Here is a 27,359-nt window from a genome sequence, read left to right on the forward strand (position 1 = left end):
GGCGGTGAAAGTTTGCACGGAACTCTCAAGAAGGGGACCTCAAGAGCCCACCCCTGAGCGAGCCGGCCGTGGAAAAGGAAACACAATTTTTGCCCATAATTTGCTCCTGCGAAAGGATAAAAGGAGCCTTTCTCAAAGGATTTGCTGCCGGTGCCGGTGCCGGTGACTGTGTGTCAGCAGCAACAACAACAACAACAACAACAGGTCTATTCTTCAATTTCGCTCTTCTTTTTCCCGGTTTGTTGTGCTTTTCCACTGCGGGTTGGTGGGCGCTACGCGCGCGTGTGTGTGTGTGTGTGTGTGTGTGTGCGGTGGCTGAATTAAAGTTGGTTCGTGTTGATCAAAATCCATAAAACTGAAGGTGCATATGCGAGCGTCGGGAGGTAAGCGGATTAAAAACTCAACCCACTGCTGAGGAGTTGCCGCTGAAGAGTCGCCGCCGACGGTGGAACCGGGGACGGGCGAGGTCCCCCCCGGCGCACCTGCAGCATGCCTGGAGTGGTGTTTCTTGTTTGCGTTCCGACGGCGAATTATGAGCGTACGTTAATTAACGGTAAGACACATCCTGCGGAGCTCGGTCCCGCGGCTTCCCGGGCAACTTAAACAACCCAAACCGGCTTGGGCTTCGGCACTTGGCAGGGCTTCATTGCATTTGGTTTTTGTTTTCTGGCTTCAGTTTCTTATTATTGCTCAGCACCGAGCGTAGGGCACTGCATTTCGGAATTGCTGCTCCATCGCGCGCACCACGACCGAACCTCGGCCTGCTGTGTGTGCCAGCATAATCCTAATGAAGGGCTCAAGTGTTTTGACGGATGCTTCGGCGGGACGTTTGTTTTGCTCACTGTTTGTCGTTCTGAACCGAGTAGTCCTTGAACTTTCGAGCGCTCGCTGACTTCGACGGAAGGATCATTAGTTGTGCGGCGTGTGTTCGCTGGTGGTCCGGAAGGTGGTGGCCTCTGAATCCTGAAGTCCCCTCTTGCTCTTCTTCTGCTGTAATGCAATAATTTCCGAGAGCTGTCTGTCAAGAGGGAGCCCCGTTTGCTCAAAGGCGATCCAAAACAGCAACTTGTCGATGGTTTCGAGAGCCCTTTTGGAGCTACGTGACATTGAAGAGCAGTTTTTGCGTCGGTGCGTGCCAATGGATGCAAATCTGGGTCCATTACCCGTGTGGTCTGTTCAAAAAGTATCCGGAACCTTGTGTTGTTTCATAAGTTATTCATTTGTTCATGAATACCTATTTCCCTTCAAAGTAATGCCCATTAGATATGGGGATACGCATATGACACAGTCAACATAATTTTGTTTTTCACACAAAATTTAATACAGATTCTTTTATCCATTTTTGGAATAAACAAAAATCGAAAATGAGCCAAAATACAAGCAAAGCAGCTGTCAAAAATTTACTGATCATTCGAAATGGCCGAACTTGTCAACATAAGTGAACGACATACCAACAGCATGCCACGGAAAATCGAAAATCGAATACATGTAGCCCACGGAAATTATACGTATACGGTATTCTTTTTGTACAGGCCTCATATATCCCAGAGGTCAAGTCAAGCCGCCCGAAGCGACCAAAGACCCAAAGACGTGTCGGTCGTTGCGAGCGTTTGAAGATGCCGTTCTGCAACAATATCTGGCGGACTTATTGACCCACCTGTTGTTTGCCGTTTTCTTTCCGTTTTCCTGACGGATGACTTCCGTGGCACGGAATCGATGAGCCCTTTTTGTGCAACGAAATTACCGTTGGAAGAGGATTGGATTGGATTTTCTCCAGATCTCTAGACAACAAAGACCGACGTCCGATCTGCTGTTTGCCGCGGTAAGACCGTTCCCTCAAAAGGCGGACCAGATAAATAGATCTCCGTTTTCAGCTGCATTAGCTTTGTGCGCTGTGAAAAATGTAAAACTACCGCTAACGAGGTCCCGCGGGAACCTCAGACCAAACGCGAAGCCCCGCGGGTCTCGGGCGAATGATTACTTTTCCCGGGGCCGCACCTCGAGAAAACAGTCAAATGAACTTGCTAATGGATGGCAAGTAACGCCCGAGCGGCGCCCGGTTCCACGTTCAACGCAACCGACAAACGGACTCCGGACGCCAGTCGAAAACCCGGGGCCACCTCCAAATAAACAGGGCGCACGGAAGACAGCGTACCCTGATTGCGTTTGGCTTTCGGTGCCTTCCAGGCCACCCCCCCCACCCACCCAAAAGTCCGACATGTGCCACGGAATGAAGTGGAACAGGATGAGAAAAAAGGCCCCGCTCGAAAAACCCGGAAAACGAGGCGCCCACAGCCGAAGGATATTTCATTGGCAAATACTTTCCTTCACGCTTCGCCGGCCAGTCGTAGCGGAAAACTTCCGAGTGCAGTCCGAGTCCGAGGCGAGCTTTTGATTTCTCGGCCACCGCACCCTGGCCGCTGCCCCGTAGGATATTTGATTCGCTCTTCATTTTATTCAAAAAGTCTTTTGTGTTGGCTGGCAGTCAGGTTGGGGTTTTCCACGAACCCGCCCAGAGTGAAATCCAATCGAGAGATGCACCCAACGATGCGTTGTTCGCGATGGTGCACTCGAAGAAGTATTTGGAGTATTAGTTCCAACCGCCTGCGCGCGTTGGGTAAATGTTTGCGGATGAGTTTTGGGCTTCCTTTGGGTTGGCGGGCTGGAACGCAACGGTCCGTGTAACGGCCCCATGGCGGCCCCAGGCTCCAGGACTCGCTGCAACAGTGGTTAATGGATGCATTGACGGGCCTTTCGGCACCTTCGGCTGGTAGGTGGCCGTCGTGGCTCAAATTTCGGTTCCCAAATTGACATTCTTCCGCAAGCTCCAGACGGGGACGGCATTTCGCAACAAAGGCGCGATTTGAGACGACCCGAATTGGGCCCTTTTGGAAACCCTATTTTCGGTTATTAAAAGGGCCGTTACTTTTCTTTTCAAAATCCACTCGTTTCCTTTTCACTCAGTGCAACACCCGTCAATATGGCGCCATTCTGGAATAGTATTTGAAAAATCTTCCAAATAGTCATCAACCTAATGCTCCCCCGAAAAGGTGTTAAAGGTCGTAAAAATGCGGAACTGGTTACTTACAACTTAACTTGCCCACCAGCGAGCGTATCGATAGAGCGAACTGTCGAACAGCGTATGGCGATAACAACCGAACTCCACAACTTTGCTTTGCCTTTCGTCGCAGGTATCAATTATGGTGCCAACAACGAGCAGCTGCCACCGCCGATACCGCCGCACCAGGCGCCGGGGCCACAGGTTCCCAATCTGAACATAAATCTTCCCGAAAGTGTCCCCCGGACAGGAACGGTACCGACCGGCGGAACTGGCGATGCAGTTTTGCGGCTCGAGGTCGAGCTGCGCGATAAGCATGCAGTCCACGGCCGCCGCCATCGGACCGGACCGAAGCCACCACCGTACGGGGTGGCGAACGTCGTGAAAGGACCCCCGAACGTGGCCGGGTCCGTGCCACTGGAGAAGGTAGGTCCGGGCGCTAGAACCATACTGCGAGAGTAAATAAGTGCACTTTATCAAGTGCACCCCCAAGGTACAAGGATGACAGGGCGTGTGTGTGTGTGTGTCAAAGTGAAGGCTGTCTGATCTCTGACGGTAGGTCCACCGGGAACCACTGGATTGTTTTCCGGCGCTTCGCACGACAGGGCAGCATATAAATCTTTCTTCCGGTTCTAGTTGGGGATCGTGTTACTGTCCGGGGCTTGTGGAGGTTCTTTGACTCCTGACGTCCACCTGCGACTCACGATCTGTCATGTGGCACGTTTGGTGAAAAACAGAAAACAATAATTTGGCAACGGGCACACACACACACACACACACACACAGAACGTCAGCATGAATCTTTAAACAGCTTTGGGCACTTGAACGGAGTCCGCACTTTTCTGCAGGTGTTGGATGAGCTGCTCAAGAAGCTAGAGGTGGAACGAGTGATCTGGCACCCGGACAAGGAAGGGCAGTACTATCAGGTCGTGTTTCCCCTGGCAGCCGGTGATCCCTGCGAGACGACGTTGCACTGCCTCACGGAGCTGGGCATTGGCGTACAGTACAACTCCAGTGTCAGGTGAGTGTGTTTTCGGGCACCGTCCGTCGGAAGCCAGGCGTTTGTCTAGCGGCGACTTCATGGAGGTGCATCTGACGTGTTAAGAACATAAATCGGGCTCTCCAGTGCTTAATTTCATATTCGGGAGTTTGCAGCTAACACATGGGCTCGAAAATCCCGGGTCTAAGAAAGAAAATGCTTTGATTTTGTTCAAAAATTGCTTTTTTTATCAACTTTATCTCCATCAAGAGCAATGTTGGCTTTCCGACAATCCAATATCGCTTGATAATATTCATTGTTGATGGTATTTCCCTGCTCAACATCCCAAAATACCGAGGCCATATCCTTTCTGGGCGATTATTGTGCTTTCGGGGGCTATGGACGAGGTTCATAAGTTGCTCTCTACTCAGATGACGGTCGTTTTGATTTCAGAGTGAAGTGATGGAGCCATGTTTCGTCCTTTGTCACCTATCGACGCTAAAAATCTGGTTTGTTGCTTTTAAGCATAACCAAACACTGCTCAGAATCATCAACAAGTTCTTGTTTTTACTTAACAGTGAGTAATCACGGCAGCCGTTTTGAACAGAGCTTTCTCATGGTCTATTATTCATGTAATATAAAGCCAACATGTTCTTTTAAAATGTCAGCTGGCGCAACTTCATTTTTCGTTCGTTCAAAACGATTTTCTGGTTTTTCAACCGTTTTCTGGTGTTAATCCGTCACTGCATTCAGCATCATCTATGGTGTCTCTTGTCTCTACATTGTCTGTCCCTTGGTGTCTCTACGTGAATTCAACAACCCAACGTTTTATTTTTGTTTCTTTTGAAGCGGAGTCCTTATAACACTTTTCAAGCCATTGCTCTGCTTGAACGGTATTTTTTCGTATCAAGAAGCAATATAAAATTGAAACACGAAATTGTTTTCGATACATGCTTCTGAAAATAATAAAAGTAGTGTCACTGTTAGCACAATAGCCCACAAACTTATGAGTAGCTTATGAGTTCACCAGCTTTCGTTTGAAGTTTAGTACTAAGCGAAAAAATGCTGCATGCAATATGACTAGCGCGGAGACTTTTCAGCCCATGTGTTAAACTAATGTCCACTGGTTCACCTGCGTACCATAGTTGCTGGCCCGAGACTAAATTATAGTTTTCATCTTTCCTGTTGACCATAAGACAATTCCGGGCGCACCAGCAATCCCAAAGAATGGGATGAAGCACATTACATTATGCTGACTTCTGGCACTATTTTCGCTTTTCTTTCCTTTTTCCAGCGTTCTTCCGTGCAGCGTCAGCTACGACGGCTCGAATGACACCAGTAACGAAGATGAATACGGGTAACGTTTCCTCTTTCCACAGTTCCGGTCGTCTGGCCGGCTAGCCGCGAGTTATTCGCAACATAACGCAACATAGTAGCGCGGTCTGTGGAGCTCTCTACCGGCGAAGAAGCGAAAGCGTCTTCCGTTGCGAACGCACGTCCAAGATGCACGGCGCTTTGTTATGCTAACGGCGATCTCTCGAGTCTCGGGTTGCACATTTATGCACTGCACCCTTCTTTCCCCGGCGCCAGCCCCGGTCTGGGGCCGCGCTTATTGTCAGTCGTGCATTTGCATAATTTGATTAGGTCCACGTACGGGCACCAGCCGGGCGTCTATTCCGATTGCCGGCACGGTTCAAGGTTTGCCGTTTTGCTGTGCTCGAGTACGTGAACAGCCCGACGATGGAACCGCCCGCCTTGGAGCCGTGTATAGATTCACGATTCCTAGGAATCGGAGTTTTTTTAGACGCGCTCAACATGCGTGTTGCGTACTGGAAGCGCATCGATGTTCAGCGGTGCTCGCGCGATAATTAAATGGCAAAGAGAGCGAAAAGAACGTCGAACGGCACTGTAAATTGTTACCACCCTTCCGCTGACCCCCGTTCACCACCGTTTCCCTCCACATACAGTGACGATGGCGAGGAAAACTCCAAGTGGAACAACTTTGTCGACTCGATTCGCTCCAAACTGACGGTGAAACAGGTCGTCGACGGTGTCCGGGCCGGAGGATCGCTCTCGTTCGACTACTTGCTGCTCATCGTGACCGCAGAGTAAGTAATCTGCCCGGAAAGGGGTTCCCGGTGCGGCAGTGAGGAAATGGATTTTCGATTCGCCGCACCGCGGACAAATGCGGAACAAATTTTCAACCCCACTCGGCGCCCGGTTTTTCTTGTGCATTTTCTTGTTCTTGTTTGTGCTTTTGTTGCAGCTCACTGGCCGCGCTCGGTTTGGTCGAGAACAACGCCCCGAACATAGTGGCCGCGATGCTGGTTTCGCCGCTGATGGGCCCGGTCATGTCGATCACCTTCGGTACGATCATTGCCGACCGGGAACTTGTGGTAAGTTGGTGCGGTAAGGGCCAAACTCGTTGCTGGCCGTGGTGCGGTTTCGGCGGTGCCCCATTGCTACATTCGCCGGAAGCCGGAGCCGACGGATGTTGATTGACGAACGGTGAAGTTTTTGCCACTATCGTAGTTTCCGCGAGCGCCATATTCGGTTTAGAATGGAAAACACAGCTCGATCACAAAATTACTAACACGCTTAAGACACCGTTCTGCTGCTCTCAGTTCTGCGTTCCGTTCTGGGCGAAGGATCAACTCATGAAATAATGTACCCGTGCGGTTTGTGGCAACATTTGCTAATGTTTGAACGTTCAAATAGTCTCGCCGAGGCTCTGCGGAGCAAAAGGGAACCACGCACGAGCATGAGCTCCCCCAAACGCGCGGAAAAGTAATGCTGCGGGTGGAGCTCGATGCAAATTAAAATGAAAACATTTACCCATTCACCCGACCGACCGGGTCCGGTTGGCTGAGAGTTTTCTCTCGCCCCGCGGGAAGCCAGCCAGTTCGCAGACTGTGGAGTAGTTTAAAAATTAATTGCCTCACATTTCATTGAAACGCCAGATCGTGGCCAACCGGCGGTGGCGTGTGGGTATGCGTTTTTTGTTCATTACTCGCCACCTGACACGGGTTTTTTCGCGAGTGGGAGGAAAAGCGTCGAGAACCCCAGGTGTTGGTGACATGGTGGTAAAGTCATTAAATGATTGTTTGCTTGTTTTATTGATGCCACCAATTGGTGGCGAAAGTTGTTGCTGGGCTCACCTTACCGTTTAAAGCATGGTTGGAGAAGTAAGTAATATTGTTATTTGCACGTTCATAGCAGAGCCGAAGTAAACCATTGACACAATAATATTGTTTACATTTTTTTGCAGTAACTAATAGATCTAATTGATAGGTGATACTGATAATTAACTCAAACATAGATCATATTTAACACTAGATATGCCATCGATTTCGATATACCTAGTCATCTATGGTTTATAAAACAAAGTTGGTTGTTGTGACTTCCACTCCTTATTAACTCTAAAAAATGCCAAAAAAAGTTTGGCAATATTAATGCCAATAGATAAATGAATTCATAGACACTGTCTCATATCAAAACACTTAATTGGTTACACTTTGTCGGTCGCACTTTCTTCATAGGTGAAATTTTCTCTGTGTACAGGGTGCTCAAAAAATGGCCAAAACAAGGCAGCTTTTGGTGTGTTTAATGGAGGCGATTATTTGATTGATATTGTATTCTAGGTGAATTGTTAATAAACGGCATTCTATACCCCAAGTAAATCTTGTTCATTAGTCAAAATCGACTGACAAATAGCGGAGTTATTCAACATTTAAATAGTTGGATCGTGATGGAACACCCTGTACACTTTCGGAATAGAATTTCATTGCATGTTTTACAAACATTTGTAGTCATATTGTTAATGTATTCCGCTGTGTATTAAGCTACCTTAAAGGTCGTGACATCATTTTGGTGAGCAAATGATGTGTGTACTGAGAATTTTTGAATTGAAGTAGCTGACGACCAATCAAAATGACGGTTTCGGAATATCTAGTATTACGAGTGAAGGAATAATAAAATATTAGTATTTATAAAAAGGATCACCTCACAGAACGGGTGGCTCTGTTATGGTCGCCCTATGTTTCACCAGAACGTCAGCCCGTCCATCAATCCGGGTTTATGTTGCGTACACAACGAGTACCGTCGATGCGTACCCAGCGATCGACGGTACTCCTTTTCATAGCTTTCATGCGCACCGCCGGGCCACCGGAAAGCCGTTGATTAATAGTTTGACCCCGCGGTCCGGTGCACGTGGCATTCGGTAGTCAGGCCAGCGAATCGGCCCAGGACCATATTTACCTCGGCCCGTAGGCCATCTGGAGGGCGCCACAGTCTGGCTCGCTAATTGCTATCCCCGCCCCAGTCGGTTCACCGATTTCGATACATTTTTATTTGTTCATTACTTCACTTCACGAGGCGCTCTGTTTTGTTGTTTTATTTTTGTATTCTTGATCGGTCCGCGGCGATACAACCGGCCCCCAGAAGGTGGGCTTCACGGCGCTCGCCCTCGGAATGTTCATCTCCATCCTGTTCGGCTTCATTTTCGGGCTCATCCTCGGCACCACCGACATGCCGTGGGGATTTGGCGATTTTCCGACGGAGGAAATGAAGGGCCGGTAAGTATCGTGTATCCGTGCCTTCCGCTATTTGTCCAACGCCACCGTGTGTTTGTTGGTCTGCTTCGGTATGTGGGTATCCGTACGTGCCCGCGGCAGCCAGCGGCGCAGGGGCCAGCACTTTTACGGCACACGCTTCATTCACTCAATGCAACATTAAACATCGGCCAGCGGCCCGCTCGAGCGCTGGGCCACCGATGATAACGCCAAGCAGGATAATGAATTACAAATTCATCGTTTCACAAACAAGCGACGAACGGTGGCAGGATCTCCGGCCGGCCGGATCGCCGTCCGGGAATGCCTGTGTGGAATGAATTAATTAAAAGAAAATAATGCAAACCGTGCCGTAGCCGCGGTGGGCCCTCTCTGGGGTGTGTTTCCGTGTGTTGGATTGGCGGGCAAATGCGGCCATGCGGTTGAGCGGGGTTTTTTCGGTTCGGCCCCGGACCGGAACCGGAACAGAGCCTGGTTTTTTTTTGCTTTTTGGTGGCCAGCAACCAATCACACCAACCGACGGTGTAATGCATTGGAATGTCTAAATTAGAGCGTACCACGATTGGCGCAACATTTCCAAATCGCACCGCCAACATTTGATTGGCGTGGCAGTGGAAAGCAAACATTGGGCCATTCGGCGATGGCGTTGTTGTTATTAGATAGGCCGGCCCGTAATATCAGTGTCCGGGCTTTCGCAGAACTCTGTGCGCGTTGTTGTGCAAATATTATATTTTTTTATCGGCCATTTAATTATACAAACTGGATGGATGATGAATTTTCTGTTTTCGTTCGAAAAATATGTACTTTTATTTTGCATTTGCGTGTTGTTTCGTTCCATTTTGCTCGGACATTCGTTATTCGAATTCGTGGATAGTCGAAATCATTTTTCAATTCAATCATTTTTCGACATCGTTCGGGTTTTCGGTGGCACAAGATCGTCCGTTTTGTTTATTTACGCATCCATTTAATGCAAAATGTGCCTCGTCAGATCTGAGGACGATTGAGAAGTTATTTTAAATGTACAGCTGAACCATTTCAGCGTATTCTTTGGGTGTGTATTGTTCCATGGTTAAAATTGTACTGAATCGATGCTTCCAACGATGACCCACCTTATACGAAGCAAACCTTTAGCAATTAGCTTGGTTCCCCGTTTCAGAACGAACCCAGGTATGGTTGTGTCTGGTATTAATTGCCCGATACAACAATTAAATGCGTTGAACTGTTTTAAAAAGCATCGTGGATCGTTTTATGGAATCACCGGAAAATCTGTTCCGCCATTTTGTTCAAGCTTATGATATTTATTTGTTGCTCTCCATTCGACCATTTTATGTGGTTTCGCGGTAAAACACGACACTCCGTTGGCGCGTACCAATTAGCGGCATTCATATTTGTTTTTTTCGAAAGCAGAATGAACATATTAATGTTGGTCGGATACCGCCGTCGCCGGCACAGCCTAACTTGGTTGACCAAAAAAGAAGTTAAAAAATCTAATTGTTTGTTTTTCTCTCTCTATGACCGCCAGTGGCAATGCACGCTCGCTCTGGATGGGCATCCTGTGGGCGCTGACTTCCGGCAGCGGGGTTGCCGTGGCCCTCCTGCAGGGTTCGGCCGGCCCATTGATTGGCGTCGCAATTTCGGCCTCGTTATTGCCACCGGTCGTGAACTGTGTAAGTATGCATCCGCGAGCACGGACCTGCCCTGCGGCATCCGGCACATCGCCAGTGGCACAGCAATCGACACGGGATTGTAGAGCAGCATGGCCTCAGCGGGCCATTCGCAGCCATTTCTGGCAACAATCTAACACGTAATGATCATGTTCGATTTTCCGCGCCCGAACACGTGTCGAAAATATAATTCCCCGTGGCGCACTTTGCGCCAGGATGGCCCTGGCCAGGTCGGTTGTGCAACAAGCCGGGTCCGGTGCGCCGACAAATGGTATTCGCTTTAGTGCTCCGTCGAAGCAGCATCATTCAAAGTCCATTAGGTGCATCCTGCACCGCGTCCTGTTACTGCAGCAGCCCTGAACAAAAGTGACTGCCCAATGCACTCCGGGCCCGGTAAGCAAGACAATCCGGAAAATTGTCCCACCCGACCAACCGGCCGACTGCTTGATTGGCACAGTTTTCGTCCAAACCCCCCGGGCGGGTGTTAAATGGGCTCGTTAGGTACGGTGAGTCCTTTACAGTTGAATCGCTGCTCGAAAGCACATTGTCCCTGCGCATTTATTATCCCTACTCCTTCCGCGCTGTTCCAATTGGTCCCCGGAGGACTGACCGGAAACGTATGCTCGCGCTGCTGTCCCATGGCCGGGTGTCCTTTTTGATTTACTCGCCCAGTCTGTGAAGGCCCCGCCAGCCCAGCACATTAACTGGAAGGAATTCAATTTAAATATTGTTTGTCAAAGGACGGGACCGTTAAAAGTCCCTTTCTAATCCCACATTCTCGGCACCCCTTGGCTTCGGGCGCCCTTGTTTTAACGGCCACAAACATGTGCCGGCCGTGCCGCTCCGTGCTGCCCGTGCGGATATAAATTCAAAAGTTATCTTAATTATCGGCACATTAAAATGGCCGCTCGGGCGACGAATAAACACGTAATTAAAACCAACAGCACGGGCGATTTGATCGTCATTTTTATAATCACCTTGGTCGGCAACGCGCACAGCGACCGAACGAACTGTCTTCCTCCTCGGAGCGATGCTTTTGGTGAGTGCTTCATTTAGCGTACCGAAGGCACCGCAGAGAAATGTTGGCAATTGTAAACTTTTCGCCAAACGCTCCTCCCGATGCTGTTCCATATTTCGGGGCCAATGGACATTTGACAGGAGCCAAAGAATGGAAACAAGAAAGCGAAGACGTTCGACGAGCCGTTTAGAAACCACTCGAGGGCTGGCGAATGGCTCGGAATGGCGGAAGCAATTATACAGCAATCGTTACAATAAAAGAAGGAACGCCAAGGAAAATATTACGATTCCTTTGGGCCCACCATTGCGCCGTGGCGAAAGTTTTCCTTTGCTCCTTGGGGCCCATTCCCCGGCATCCTGCGTCCGGCGTTTGAAGCAGTTGGATTTATTTCCTTATTTTAATCGCCATCTCATCCAAAGTCGTCCATCGCGGAACGGGCACGGCCTGCCGGGCGACCGATGACATCCGGCAGATCCCAATCAGGCATCGTGCCGTGAACTTTAACGAGAATCTGGCCCCGCATCGGAAGTGACCCAGAATCGCCCTACACTTTGGCGTACCGGAAGCCGACTCTAAAACCGTTCGACAGCTGCGGACGCCCATCGAACGCTGGAAACTAAGCGCCTTCCGTGTTTGTGGCTGCGTGCGGCTTTCTGCGGCCTACATTAATTTTATGACCATGGTTTTGAAGAGGGCTGCCTTACGCTACCCGTCATCAGGAGCATCATCATCGTGTGTGTGCACCGCGAGCGCTGGCCGCGAGGTTTATCATAAAGTTTTACGAGTGGAAAATGCGCCCGAAACGTGAAAGCTTCGCGCGGTGCGGACGCACCCCGGAAGCGCTAGCGTCCCGGATCCCGGGATCCGGTTGCTTTGTCACGGTGGGTTGGGTGCGCGCCCTGTCGCCGTTCATCAGGAACGTCGTGGTCCGCCCGCCGGCTGATGGTTGGGCTCGATAAAGTGTGCCTAAACAGTCATGTTTACGATGTGTTATGTTCGGCCGGATGCCTGAAAGCCGACGGGTTGCCCAAGTCGCCCTGGACTTTATCGTGACGAGGAAGTATATTGTTGCGGGTCGGAAATGGGGTTCTTGTGGCCACACATGCCAGAGCATCCGGGTTGATAACGCATCCTTAGATCGTATCAACTTGAGCGATGAAGTGGATTCTCAATTTTATGTCGAAAATGTGGGCTTTGTGATTTTTGATGCATTTCCCAGCCCGATCCCGAGTGTCACGGTGAAAATGGAAGCGAAATCGGGCTTAAAGTGTGTCCACTGCCGGGTCCGTTTGACCGTGCGGCTCATTAAACACGACTTCGATTCCCTCAGGGGCTGTTCTGGGCGCTCGCCTGCATCTGGTTGATCTACGAGGACATCAAGATGCCGCATCTCAAGGGTGAACCCTTTAGCGGCAACTCCAGCTACGAGTTCATCTACACCAATTACATCCCGACGGAGTTCCTAATTAACGGCATCGTTTCCGGGCTGCTGACGGTGATCAACGTTATTTGCATCTTTATTACCGCCATCATCGTGCTGAAGATTAAGGAGGTGGCCGCTCCGTACACCTCCAGCCCGGATCTTCGCAGGTAAGTACACACGCATTCCCGAGCATTCCCGTGTATTTCCCACCCGGTCCGTAGCCGCCGTTATGCAAGAAGGAGTAGGAGCAAATAGTGTTACTGGGATACTTGGGATTTCCCACGTTTATCCAGCTTCTTCCGGAGTTGTCCCCGGAGCATTCCGGGGAGCCGGAGCAGCGGATTGTTGGGCCTTGTTCCTTCTTGTTTCTTTCGCTTTTCCACCGTCCACCGGGAGCGCCCGTTGTTAATTGGAAAGTTTTTTCGCTTATCGGTGGATATTAATTGTTTCATTCGGAAACCATTAGGCCACTGAGGGTGGCCGCGGGGAGACGCGAACGGCGGTCTGAAACTTTCCTCCGGGCTGAAGTAAACAGAAAAAAAAGAGCTAAATAAAAGAAAATCCGCCTTCGAAGAAGCGGGCTTCGGGCACGGTGCAGTTGTTCGCCGTGCTCGGAAGGACCATTCTTCGGGCGTACGCCAGTGCCACCCTCATTTTCGTGAATTGAATTTTATCTTTTTCCGACCCACAGCATGAGATGCCCTCCACCTGTGCCACGCTGGAATCGGAAGAGATTGGAAACGCTTTCCTCTTTATTTGGTACTCGGTTTGTACCGGGCTGCCGCCGATCACTTGTTTGAATGCATCGCAAACCGAGCAAAACGACCGATTCTGGGAATTAATGGATATTATGCGGGTTGTTTCCCACTTTGCATTGCCCAAGGGCTACGCTACAGTATCGGTCCAGAATGGTGGAGAACGAATCGGACCCGAATATCATGGACATGTTTAGCGTTTAGTACTTGTGTTCTAATTCCAGACTCAATTTAACTGTACTTCAATTCATGAAAAACAAGAGAACTTTGGCTACATCCAGCAGGTGATACTTTCACGGCCACATCTGTCGATGCCGAGGCCAGGATCATAACCGTTAGAGCACTAAGAGAAAAAGCCTAACCTGCTGGTGCTAGTGTGTCGACCGTACTCCGAGTGACACGCTGTTGGCGCTCGGGAAATAATTGACTCACCAAAAAACACGGATCCCGATGTCTGGTTGGGTCGTACATGCCTCAGCCATTCCTGCAGTTGCATCAGTTGCAACGGTTGCCTGTGGATTCCTTTTTTATGACCACTTTTTCTCCCCGTTACCATTATGGCCCGGAATGGAGCGTGAGCCGAGACCATTGTGACAATTCGGAACCATTTGGGGTCCACAGCTATTAGATTAAACGGCGATGTGCGATGATTGTTTTTGGGAAAATTGTAGACAAGCAAATTGAATTTTGATGTTTGTTGTCCTACCAACGGACAACGGAATGAGAACCAGTTTGTGTTCTGCGAGCAATGGGGAAAGTGGCCACGGGGAGAAAAAAGGACCAATTAACAATTCGAGTACCAGGCCGGGGTGAAATCGAGCAGACGGTTACCAGAGTTCCAGTTTCTAGAAGGGAACTGAAGCAGAAGGCCCTTTGAGTTTGGTAGAAATTAGATCAAAAACTAGCTTCCAGTTTTGGAGTGTTTGTGTTGTAAGTATGCTTTTGTTTAAACTTTTAAGATTATCCAACCGGCCATTCCTGTGTTTGAAGTGGCCAACCGAACAGATATAATTGCCGTTTTGTCCGTTTTGCGAAATTATGATAAAAAAAACACATATTCAGGCCTACGTTTGCACTTGAGAGGCCCAACCAAGGACACCACTTCAACCGTCCTCATGTGTGCGTCGGACACGTGAGGGTCGGCCGGACCAGCCGGCATAATTCTCCATTCTCGGCGCGACATAAATAATACTTAACCACCACTTAAACGCCCACCGCATCTATCAGTCGCCTGAGTGAGTAGGAAGTGGCCCGGACACGGCCTCACGAATCGCCAGTCACTTACCGGGCCTCTTGGCTTGCCGTGGTAAAGGAACCCAAGAAAAAAATCGATGCCCGTGCTGCGGGGACTCACTGCGCTGTGCTAATCTACTGGCGCGAAGGCCACACCCGGTCGTGCGCTGGGAAGGAGCGCCGAGGATGAAAAACGGCTCTCTAGTTTTCCTTCGGGCTTTTCCGACACCGGAAAGGAAACGAAAGGTGGGCCCCCGGAGGGTGCCGTCGTTGTGGGCAGCAGCAGGAGAAACAACAAACTTCATAATCAACCAGATTAGAACTTATCGAGACGCTCCTTACGCTTTGCGCGCTACACGATTGTGTAGGACGGGCGGTTCCTACTTTTCCCGTCTCGACCAGCCGACTCGACCCGCATGCAACATGGAAATGAGCAGACCTCGCTCGCCAGACCCCGCAGGGGCGGTGGCGGTGTAGCCTTGACATGTTTATGAAACACTTGGCCACGACGCCGGGCCCCTGGTCTCCGGATGGAGAGTGTCAAAAGCTCGGAAGGGAAGCCTCCAAATGAAATGGTTCGCAAAAATTGTGCTCCCCAAAAGCGGAAGCGGACTTGAAGTCGGTGGGTCGTTACCAGCAGCAACACAGACAGTGCCTGGTTTGCCTTGCCGACGCTTCGGACAACAAGGATCTGCAGGCCGCTGTTCCGTTTCGCCGCCAGGTCGGAGGTCATCGCAGGGCTTCACCTTAGCGCGCTGTTGTGTACACAACTTTACTCACGGACTCTCTCTCTCTCTCTTGCTGATCAGGGAAGGATGTTTGAATGGGGCCCGGTACGCTGCTGGGCACGGGCACTTTCAATGGCCGCAGCATAAACGCGCCAGATTACCGCACCCAGCGTTCGCTAAAGTTTAATGTTTATGATTGTTTCCTTCCCCGGCTTAAACCGATGCGAAGGTTTATGCCGCGCTAGGTGTTCAGCCGGGATGCCCCTCTCCCGCAAAACAAGGGGCCAAAGTGTGTGTGTGGGAGTATTTTTTTTAAATATGCTGCACAAGGTTAAGACATAATTTTGGGAATAAAAATATGGGCGAAATAAATATAAAACGCTACCGTCTTGTCTGTTCCTTGGCCACACACACACTTTGGAGGAACGCTTGAAGTCAATAAACTTTCGCACCCCGTGGGAGAGTTTTCAGTAGGAAGTTTCGTGGGGTGTGTGTGTAAATTTTCATAAATTAATGCTGAAACTCTGCCCTATCGAGATCCAGACGTCGACTCCGATTTCTACTAGAAATCGGTTTGCTAGTTTATCGGCCTGCTACGATAATGAGATTTAGCTTTGTTGTAATAATTTTCACGACAAGCTACACGCGGGTTGGCTCCTTGCTTAGTAGACGTAGACGTTTGGCTAGTTTTGACAATCCAAGTAACCGTGTCTAGGGTGTCGACTGATCTCACCATCTTTTAACATTCCAGATTCTGGGAAACGGATATCCGAACGGCGCGGACCGCAAATCGGACCACCATTCGCCGGAACCGGGGCGGCGGAGGTGCCGGTGCACGCGCGGAAGCCGATATTATGTCCACGTAAGTAATTCTTTTGATGTCTCAAGGACGAAGATTCTCTTGAAGCGCTTCGTTGGCATGTTTAATTTCTTGTTCAATTTTCTTCTCCCCAATTATTGAACTCCACTTTCCTGGAGCTTTCCAGTCTTCTTTTTTTGCCTCGAAGCCTCTCGAAGTTGTCGCATCCCAGCGCATCCCGCGCAACTCGGTTGCGACTCGTTTCAGGTTTTTCTTTTTCGCAGCAAAAATGCCGGAACTCGCCGTTCGGCGATCCAACTTCATCTTCAACTACTCGCCGACTCGACTTTTTTCGTCCAACTTTCCCTTTTGGCTTCAACTATTGACAAAATCAACGCCAACGACCGCTACTTCAACTGCTGGCTGGCTGGCTGGATGGCGGAAAAATATTTGCCAACAGTTTAACTTTCCTCCTTTCCAAACGCTGCGGAACATTTCCTTTTTTCTTGCCACCGGCGAGGCAGGACCAATCACCGCCTCACCGATAGAGGCGGGAATTCGGCGGCAGCGAAATGGAGCAAAAAGTTACACCGTTCCGGAGCGGCGGCCGGAGTCATATTTGAAAAGTTAATAAATATTTGCAACTGCCAACTGCATTCCACGGCACCCCTGGATAATGGCACGACCGGAGCTAGGAGGCCTGATTTCACCTGTGCGGCTGAAGCAATCTAGTGAATAGGTTAAGAATAGCAATGCAAAACCGGAACGGGATGAACACGCCTTGGCCACAGATAATACGGCCAACGAGTTCGCACAGCTCATTTACCGACCAACGTTCTCAGCCGATGCTTCCGTTTCGTTCCCTTTACAGGTACGCCGAGCTGGAGGGCGCTCCGAAGGCGAGGAATCTGGAGAATGCACTCGAGCAAGCCCTGAAGGAGGCCGTCGATGATGACACCTATCGAAAGGTCAAGCGAATGAGCTATTCCAGCAATGCAGCCGGCGAGGTAAGTTCGCTCCCCGGTTCGGTTAACCCGCTTTTCCGAGCACCGAGGAAGCGGAGGCGCTGGGATGCTGGGAGGTCCCATCGGCCTCGATCCCGGTTCAGGTGGCTCGTGAACGATAAATTCCAAACTTTTACCGAACGACCGAACGGGACCGGTCGGTTTGAAGAATGTATCGGCACCGTGACCTGCCTCCGGGGCGGGGGAGATGGGGGACTACTGGAGTACCGGGTGTCGAGTGCCCGGTTCTCGGCCCCGTTCTGCAGCGGAGAGATTTATCACCCGAAAGCGGCCCGTCCAGCGGGGTTCAAGCTGGTGAAGGATAATGCCTCGGCTTTGGGCGAAATGTTTCGGCCCTGGATTGCCTATAGCACAGACACACACACACAGGTGCATGAGTCCTGGGCATCTGGCCGGGTGGTAAAATTGTCCTTCGTTCCGGCTCTTCGGTTGATAGTATTTTATCGATGAAAAATGAATCTCACCTGGCGCCTTTTGGTGACCGGGCTCGGAAGCGGAAGCGGAACCGGGTCCGGTATTGGTTTGTAGTGGTTCCGGTTCGGGAAAGTATGTTCAAATTTAGCGCCTGTTAAAACGACGTCGCAGGAGGCATAGAACAAGCCAGCCGAATAGAACCATAACGTGGCAAGGATCCCGGTGATGTTGTTGTGTTTGAAAGATGGACCGAAAGTTGTTTTTGCCGCGCCCCAGGAGCAAAGCAACATTCGCGGAATTTTTAAACAATTCCACTCCCGTCGCGTTCGAAACGAAGCACCGAATGGCGGCCGCTGCTCGGTACGATCCAATCATCGAGCCACTGATTCTGGCGATGAACCCGAGGCCTCCTGATCTGATGATCTGTAACGATGGGTAGTGTGTATCGCGTCTAAAAGGATCCGGCCTTACAACGGCCGTCGCTGTGTTCGTTTGTGTTTCCCGCAGTTCACTTCACCCGCAGGCCCTTTATCCTTCCTCCTAAAACGAAAGGTTTGGACCAAACCCGGGCATTCCATCGCTCCGTCGCGCGCGCGTGATACAAATGGCGTATGCCACCTCGGGATGGGGTGGGACCCCCGGGAGTTCATTCCGCGTTGGGTCCGCGTCCGGCGTGATTTATGTTGCACCGTGGCCACAGCGAAGATTGTTTCAACAAAAACACCGGGACCGGGACGTTTTCCACCGTTTGTCATTTTTCGTGCTTTTCGCTTGTTTGTGTGTGTCTGATAAATGTTGATTTCTGGCCGCCGGTGGTTCCACCGGTGGCCGCTTCTCGCATCGCGTGTTGTTGATTCTATTGTTGTTGCTCTTGCTTACACAATGTAGTCTCGGGCGAGCCAGTGAAGAGGAAGCCAAAGAGATCCGGGCGTCATCCGGGCGAACGGTTGATTGTTTGCTAACGTACTCGAGCGAAACGGTTCCGGGCCGGGCCATCGAAGCGTTAAGAGTCCGCCTTAGCCTTAGATTGCTTAAATATGTGACAACTCTTGGCCAGCATTAATTGTATACCAAAGAGTTGTAACTTTGAAGATAATAGGAAGACTCGGTCCATTGTGTGGCAACAGAACTCGACTCGAAGGATGACGACGGATTCCCAGAACTAAACGAGTGAATTGGTCCTCTGGCCGAACGGTGCACTTAGTGGCAAAAATAAATGCAGCGTTAAGCCGGTGGGTCACAACGAGAAGACAAGCGACGGCGATGACAAAAGGGCACCGGCGAACCGCGAAGACAACGGGAATGTTATCCTTCCAGCAACTGCTGTGGCTGCTGGTTGCGGCCGCCCGGGAAAAAGGGCCGGAAGAAATATGCATGTTTTATTAATCTACTACCACCGTTTTTCTGGCTTTTTGAGCAATTTTTCATCGCATGTTTTGGGGCGCACTTGTTCGAGGCGCAACGAGAGAGAGTTCACCGGGTTTTTGCGGGCTCCGTTTGCACTTCTGCGTCGTGTTGTGCTATTTAACGCTGCATACTCGTCCGGCTGGAAGCTTAAAACCATTCCGTTTGTAGTTATGGTTTATCGTTACTCCTACTTTCGTGCTCGCCGCCGTTAGACGCTGATTGCTCGCGGACGGTGGCAGGTTGTTTCGCAACACTTCAACCCGGGGAGCCGCAGCCTGGTCCCGGGTAGTAATGAGTTGAAAAATGCTTCAACTTTTGAACACAGCCACGTCTAGACACAGCGCACAGGTTTCGTCGAAGCGCCTGGGCCTTTGTCGGCCTTTTCTCGGAATGCCTCGCCCTGGACCACACGGCGGAGCGTTTGATATTTCACGCCCCGAACAGGTCGCCGTTGGGATGCGGTTTGTTAGAACAATCGAGCTCAAAAGGGCCTGGAACTAGAACCGAAATTTATGGAACTATTTTATGTTTCGTAACTTTTATTACATCTGTCCCGAAAGAGCACCTCCCAGGAAGCGTGAAGCAACGTCTGTCTGGCGCAGAAAGAATCAACCGTGTTTTGCGTTCCACGAACCGTTTGACTCCGCAGTCACGTGTCGGGTTTCGTACCAACTTTTGGTCGGGTTTGGAAAAAAGTGCAATTGCAAACACACGCCTCGCGGGATGACCGTTGTTACAGCACGGGAAGTTGCAGTTGACACCTCGGTGTGATTGTGAAAGGTTTGATATTTTGGTGTCAAGCGCGTTGCGATGTCAGGACCGAGAATCCGAGGACAGTGCAGTTTTGATTGTTTCATATTAAAAAGGCGCAAAATGGCACGATTTGCAGGCAATGTGTGATATGAACCGAAAGTGGCACTCGCATCAGTCGGGCGTAAATTAAATATTTTCCGAACTTTTCCCGTAATTGTGAGCGGCGCCCAATTAATGGTGTGACGTTTATCGCGACCCGGGGGCTCCGGAAGCCAACCGACGGGCTAGATAATCGCAGTGAAATTAATTTACAAAACATTTTTCAATAAACGGCACAATGCTTCCAATTAAACATGTCCGCGTGGTGCCGTCGGTGTGTTAATGTTTTTGGTCCTCCCGTTTCCGCTCGATGACCCCGATGATGCCAATTAGTGTGTTCCGTATGCGCTAAAAATGGCGCCCAAACACACACACCCGGCCGATCAGCTTCCGTTTGGCCCGGATTATGGAGTGGAGTGGAATTATATTTAATAATCTTTTTTTTACACACACTTTCCGCCTTTCACAAACGTTAATCCGTCCCCGGTTTGGGGTCTGGGCGAGCGACACCGAACGTGTCCGGCTGCCCCGGTCGGTTTGTGATGGTTTATGTCCACTATTGGGATGGTTTTTGTTTTGTTTCGAGCCCGCTCCTTATAGGCCGGACCGGGACAATGGGCTCGTTACGCAGCGCCCGCAGTGGAGCGTGTCACGTGTTGGTCTATGTAAAAATTGGGATTTTTATGCTTTCACGGAATCAACACGGGTTGGTTAATTCGAAGCCGGTCCGTAATTGCGCAGCGAGGTGCGCTAAGGGGCCATCTTAATTCTTCGATGTAGAGCTTCTGGACTTGGATCTATTACATACGCTCATTTCCGGTTTTTCAGATCGCCGATCGACTGTTCGGACACGGCTCCAGCACCACCGCCCCGACGGGACAGATTGGAAACCCGATGGCAACGGGCGGTTCGGGCTCACCGAAGACAACGGCCGACCTGAAGCTGTTGGAAAAACTGGTCACCTCGCTGCTGGAAGCGCACGGCAGCGGGACCGACGGACCGAGCGGCCAAGGCGGCCGCACCGAGGGGCTGCACCGGAGCGGATCCGGGGTATTGGGTCGCTTTCGTCCCATGTCTCGCTCGTTCCGCTCGCCGGGTTCGCTCCGACGTCGCCAAGCCGAATCAAACCAGTCGACAGTCGGCGACGGAAACGGCACCGTGACCGGTACCGGGGAAACCGGCTCCCAGGCGGGCGGAACGATGCCGACGATCCAGGAAACGGGCACGGACCGGACGGGCAGCGATCACGGACAGCGGCGCAACTCGTGGAGTGACCGGGCTGGGCGTGATGTACGACGAGTCCTCAACTCGATCGCCAATGCGCCGCACCGGTTTAGTCACTCGCTAGCGTCGGGCAGCAACGCCGCTGGCGATGGACCGCTGCTGGGTGACGATGAGGAGGGAGCCAACATGACCCAGAATGTCCTGTGAAGGCCTGGGAACTTCGAGTGAATTTATGAATTTGAAACCCGCCATCACTTAGGAGGCTTAGGTCTACTATTGGAAGAAGTAACATTTCCGGTCTCGACCAACGATGCATTTTCCGATGACGGAGTTCGACAAAATGGACTCCCAATAGTCAACCAACATTTTAGCACAATTTCGAAACAATTTACCTTTTAGGGTCTTATTAGTCTCATTCTTTTCTGATTAACTATTTTAGCGATTTGCGACTTCTTCTCTACAGCAACACTCGAATGGGCTCGGAATCGTAAATAAACTTTGATTGACCCAACCATCCAGACCCAACTACGCTAAGACAACAATTATTGCGCTTTTTTCCAACGTGTCACGCTAGGCCACGCGAATTCAAAAGGCAACACAACAGGGAAGCTAGGGATGTTTCTGCGAAAAGGGTACATGAATAAGTTACGAGACCCTTGTAGGGCCTGGGCAAACGGTATGCAAACCTACCTGCTTCTCGAGCACGGCCACCGTGTACTCGTTCAGCTGATACTCGCCGTTCTCGCCGTTCAGCTCGAAGTGGGATGCGTTCGCGAGCCGCACCGACAGCTCGTACTTGGCCCGGCCACGGTCTGTGAAAGGAACAAAAGAAAACGACAGTGAAAACGCGAATGGAGAACACGGGTTGGAAAATGCGTGCGCTTTAATCAAACGAACCGCGCACGGGACGAGGCCGTAGCCAGCGTGGCCAGGTTGCGGTCATGTATCCTTCTAATTGTGCTCGCGTTTTTCTTTTCCCCGATTTACGTTTCCGAGCGTGCTGCTCATTAATATGCACCACACACTCATAGAGGAGGTGTTCCGCTTCGTTAGGTGGTGCCTTGTTTGGCGCAACGCACCACAAAGGGACTCAAGTGGCTCAGGCTCTCGAGCCGTGCCGTGATGGTGAAGTTGACGCAAACTAAGCAGACCATTTGACCATCGACCTTCCACAATTCTTTCGCACTTCTACTCCCGACACCGGCCAACAGCCAGAGAGATCCCGGTGGACCCAGGACAATCTTATCCCGCTTAGCGCGGCGCTGGCTTCGAAATGGGGCTGGCTGTCGATTTGATTAGGCCGTCCCATCGGGCGCCCATTAGGGTGCCACCAGTTTTCTGCCTTATCTAGTTTACACTTTCATCATAGTCATTAGCCTGGCACGCCGGGCTTCTTGGGGCAGGATTTTTGGCCGGATTGGGAGATAATTTTCCCGTGCCCAGTGGGAACTTCTTCTTCTTCTTCGGTGCTCAAGCGACCGTAATGGGGTGACCGGTTCGCCGGACGGTCGGTCGGTAACGAAGTTAGTAGCAATCCAGAGTCCACCGGAACCGATTAGGAGCCACCCGATAATCGGACGTTTAAAGTAATGTATAATTTACGCTTCTGGGTCACCTTTCTTGGCCCGACACTGCGGACAATGCAGAGCCCACTGCTAATCCCACTCACTTACACACTCTCTCCCCTCTGTCTCTGCCTTCCCGGGCGGCCGACCTTAATGGAGTGCCCTAAAAGGGCGTAAAATAATCGAATTAATTTTTGCTGGCCGGGCAACATTTTGGCCATCGGCCGAAAATTATTCACCGTGGCGAGCGAATGAGATAAAAGAAGCGGCACGCAGGTTTCACCGGCCACACTACCATACTATTAATCACCCAAATCTCTGTTCCAGATCTCGATCCGGCGACTCGAAAACCGGGCGGGTGTGTGTGGAACTCGGTGCGCGGAACCCACTGCCTAGGCCCCTCGAGGTGGTCGGGAAGGTGGAAAGTCTATCGGCCGATAAACTCCGCAAACGAGCCCGGTCGATAATCCGGGAAATCCGATATCTCCCTGATCCTGCACGTACCGAAGCTTTGGCCGATTGTTTGCGTTGGGATCTCAGGTTGGCCTTTGTTCGTGACTTTCACTATGTTCGCTGTTTGCGAGATCAATCCCCACAAAGTGGTGGGACTTTGGTCCCCGACGTTTGAATGACGCTTTTCCACGGACACTTTGCATGATAGTTCCCAAAGTTCTCATTCGAGCACTATCATCCCTAGCGCGCCAAGGCACTGCTTTGTTCGGGTCAAACATTGTGTAGAGTAAAAGTTGGACCCCAAAGACACCATTCGGTAGCACAGCTCGGCAGTGTCCTTATCGCAGGCGGTGGGTTCCATAATCCCAACCCGACGATGGTGGTTACGACACGACCGCAAGCTTTCGACGCAACACACTCCAACACGCGGTGGCGCACCAAGAAACGCGCCGGAAAGTGTCACCGACAGCCACCGACCGGAGGGGGACCTGTAGCTTTAGTCCCGCTGCTGAATGGCTGACTGTCTGGCGCACAGGACGGCCCAAGCCACTCCGATACTCACTGGATGATGAGATGCTCTGGTCACACCGGCACACGTCCTGGCTGTCACCGGCCGCAGCGATGCACTGTCGAAAGCAGTCCTCACCATCCTTATCCAGATTGCATCCTGCGGGCGAAACAGAAAAAGAGAGCGAACGTAAGCATTTGGTTCTTCGGTTTTTATTTGGCGCTCGCCCGGGGAACTCCCAGGCTCCCAGGTTTGGTTGACATTCGGTTCCGCGAGCCGAGTGTGTGTTCTTCCGTGTGCTGCTTGACGGGAACGTCGAGGATCACTTGCTCCGGCCCGGTTCTTTTGAACTTTTTAAGCGACTCAACACTTCAAACTTTCAGCCGCACCCGAACAAGTGGCAACAAGGAAGGAGCCTTTTCCCTTTGGCGCTCGGCGACTACTCTGATGATGTCATTAGTGGCGCACAACAATCGTGGTGCACGTTGCCTAGCGCGCTGCCTGGACTTGCAGCGATGTCGGCAAGAAAAATTGTCTCCATGACAACCGCGATAAAAACGGGAAGACGCGAACCCGGACTCCGCTTCTCTGGCTGGGCTCCAGGAGACCGTTTAGTTTGGACCACGCACAAGCGGGACTACAATAAATGGCCGTTTCTGTGTGTGTGTGTGTCCATAATGTTGTTGTTATATTTTATGCTTATCATGGACGGTGGTCCGCCCGCTGGCAATGGTGTGGTCAGGGCACACAAACACACACACACCAAGCCATCCGCCACGAAAAGCTGTTTGCCAAAAAGTGGAAAATAAACTTCTAGTTTGTGTGTGTCTGTGTGATCCTGGTTGTTGCTGTTGCGGTCGGTGCTGCTGCTGCTGCTGCTGGTGACTGCCGTTGGCTCAAACTCTGGCCACCCCCAACCGGGGTCGGGGGTCTCGGTCCACGGTCCCTCGCTGGCCTCTCGTTAGGCATAAATCATTGGTTAGTAAATATTTAACGGACGGAGAAAAATGTCGGACGTGGGCTCTCCTTGGCGAGGCCAACGGTGCCGGAGTCGGAGTGTCGGAAAATTGGAACTTGAGCTTTCGGGTGTGTCATTTGATGAAGATAGCCCCCGGGGTGGGGTGGGACAAAAAGAAAGGCATAAAAACTTTTGTCTTCGTCGGGCGTTCGGTACCCAAGGACTCCAGCGGGTTGCCCCGAAAGGACATTACCCTATGCCACGGGGTCCGTGGTAATGATCGTTGGTTGGGGTGCAGTAAATCATGTGTGGTCCGTATTTTTGCTGGCCGGCCCCGGTGTCCCGATGATGTAGTGGGGCGCATCTATCTCGATCTCGTCTCGGCTGACGGGGAAACTTTCGAAGCGCAGCTTTGGCTACGTTCCCATTTCCGGTGGGAGCTATTTTTTAAAACTCATCAACAGATTAAAAGTGGCCCCTCTCCCGGTCTTTGAGTTGACGGATTGGTGAAAGGGAAATTGGAAAAACTAGGTCCGGATATCATGTCCACGTCTCGACGGCAAAATCCTATTAATGAACCATCGAGAGGGTCCACACCGCCAGTCGTCAACCAGAGTTCGCCAACCTCTCCTCGAAATGATTGTTCCTTAGTGAGCCACAAGCTCCACCACCCACCCACCCCGTGGCCATCCTGACCGGGGCCCAGGGCTAGCCGGTCCGGAGGTATTGTCATAAGTAGATTTACGACATAATTAATGTCGTTTCTTACTCCCGGCCAGGCCCCGTCGGCCGCATAAAACTTTGTGCCGCGCCCCACGTCTAAACGGACCAGGAGCCGGCCTTTCATCGATCGAGTCTCGAGTTCTTTTCTGGGATGACGCCCCAACAACCGGCCGACCGCCCGTCAATGCTTTCCGCGCCGGCAGTGAGTTATTGACTTCCGATCGGTCCCGCCCTTGGTGCCCCGGTGGTTCCGTGTCGGTGCTGCTCGAAGAGGTCGTCCCATCGTCCGGTTGGACCTCCACTGGTATCCTTGGATTACACCCCGGCCGGCCGACCACCGATTTACCGATTACCGGCCCGAATCTAACTGACAAGCGCTGTCGTCCGTCGCTCGTGTCACCGGAATCGGACCACAAACCCGGCAACAATGCAACCCACGACTGAGAAGGACAGGGGCGGGTGGGTTCCGCGTCCCGCCCCGCGGACCACAACTCAATTTCGGGGCTGCTCCCGGCGCTTGCATCGCTAAGCGTGGCCCGCGTAATAAATTATGAAACTTTCCCAAATAAAACAGCAATAAATCTTGTTAATTTGCTGATGAGGAAGTGCAAAGTAGACGCCTTGCCAACACGACCGCCGGTCCCGGGGGGGGCCACTCCTTCTGGGCGGCCTCCATGGGATCGCTCTCTCTGAGACGCAAGAGAAAGAGCGAAACCGAACGTACTTCAACTTCATCACTTCGGGCGTGTCCCACGGGAGGGAAAGCGTATGCGTCCCGAAAGTGGTCCAGTTTTTCCGGCGAAATCCAGTCGCTACTAGGGCACCGTGCGCCAGCCGCGTCACTCGGCATTCTCGGCCAGTTGATTCCCAGTGCGCCCCAGCCAAGGAACTGGGCCGCCTGGCGCACCTCAGGCTTTATCCTTTAGCCAGGACGCCACGGCACCGGCGGCGGTGCAACAGTTAACTGGCACAATCTGACCTGCGCCCTGGCGCTTGGTGCGACGTGGACGAAGTTAAGCGCTTGAAAATCCAATTAAAATTTGATAACAATTTTCGCCGTCGCCGCGAGTCGCGTTGGTGTTGGTGAAGAGGGGGATCGAAAAGAAAACACAGAATATTGTCGGAGTTTGGCGTAAAGTTGGCGGCCCCGGTAACTGGCCGGAATGGCCGGAGTGTTTCGGTGGAACTTTTTAACGTTACTGTTCCCAAGAATCCAACCGAGAGGGAAAGCCGACAAGGCCCACAAAGAAAGTGTTGGTGAATGGACCGGTGGCGGTACGATAACGGGCAGTGGCCGTTGTTAATAACAGGAAGAGCAAGGGGCTGCGAAATGGAAAAAGTTCTCTTTCTTCTGCAAACATTCGACATTGAAAAATCCATTACAAGTGTCGGTGGCCCACATCAACTTCCCAGCTCTGAGGGGGAGGGGGGCACTCTCCCAGCGTTGAGAGCTCAATTGAAACGACACCACACGTTGGCCGGTAGATAGATTGCGGGCCGGACATTAGCATGTCCTGCCCGAGTCGAAGAAGCACTTGAAGTTGCAAGCGGCGAAGCAAATGGCCACATCAATATTGAACGATCGAGACGGCTGGCCGGGGGCACCACCAAACGGCCCCCCGGGGCCCATCCTCCGAAGAGTAAAAAGTTGATCAAAACGAACTTCGATCATTCATAGTTGATCTAAAAACACTCCGACCAAACCCGGGAATGGCGCGACTGGCAAGGGTGGCAAGGGGGGTCGGGAGTAAGGGAAACGGTGCAGTGGCCAGCGGCAGTGCAAAGCGATAAAGTAAGCAAATCAATGCACCGCACCGGAAACGCCATAACCTGCACCGGGCGGGGGAAGAAGATGGATTCGGGCGATGGATGGATTCGAAATTGGAAAGTGGTTTTGTGGTGTGGACCGTTTCTCATGTCCTGCTCCGGTGCTGTCTCGCACACATCGATCCGGGTAGCGGCACGTATGGCACCGGATATGGTGCCGAAAAATGTGGCCCGATAT

The 27,359-nt window shown here is 51.4% G+C and overlaps 2 protein-coding genes across 2 annotated transcripts in view; one reads left to right on the forward strand and one right to left on the reverse strand.

The window, feature by feature from the left end:
* The window catches only part of LOC128270812 (uncharacterized), an 89,642-nt gene that overhangs the window by 42,859 nt on the left and 19,424 nt on the right, over positions 1-27,359 (reverse strand). Inside the window, 2 exon segments of the mRNA XM_053008233.1 lie at positions 21,838-21,959; positions 23,728-23,832. Of these exon segments, the coding sequence (XP_052864193.1) occupies positions 21,838-21,959; positions 23,728-23,832 (227 nt within the window).
* Positions 490-21,354, forward strand: LOC128272465 (uncharacterized). The gene is made up of 12 exons (XM_053010280.1): positions 490-553; positions 3,192-3,484; positions 3,907-4,079; positions 5,332-5,394; positions 6,005-6,145; positions 6,304-6,433; positions 8,478-8,611; positions 10,128-10,272; positions 12,618-12,877; positions 16,178-16,288; positions 17,097-17,232; positions 20,752-21,354. Exons 1-12 carry the CDS (start codon positions 490-492, stop codon positions 21,352-21,354), a joined length of 2,253 nt encoding a protein of 750 aa, XP_052866240.1.

This window comes from Anopheles cruzii, chromosome 3 (genome assembly GCF_943734635.1).
Source record: "Anopheles cruzii chromosome 3, idAnoCruzAS_RS32_06, whole genome shotgun sequence".
Lineage (NCBI taxonomy): Eukaryota > Metazoa > Arthropoda > Insecta > Diptera > Culicidae > Anopheles > Anopheles cruzii.

Bases quoted from the DNA above. Each gene is read 5' to 3' on its own strand.
- LOC128272465 (XM_053010280.1), top strand. From the start codon at position 490: ATGCCTGGAGTGGTGTTTCTTGTTTGCGTTCCGACGGCGAATTATGAG. The intron at 5,395-6,004 runs GTAACGTTTCCT...CTCCACATACAG, and splicing joins AGTAACGAAGATGAATACGG to TGACGATGGCGAGGAAAACT. The intron at 10,273-12,617 runs GTAAGTATGCAT...CGATTCCCTCAG, and splicing joins TGCCACCGGTCGTGAACTGT to GGGCTGTTCTGGGCGCTCGC.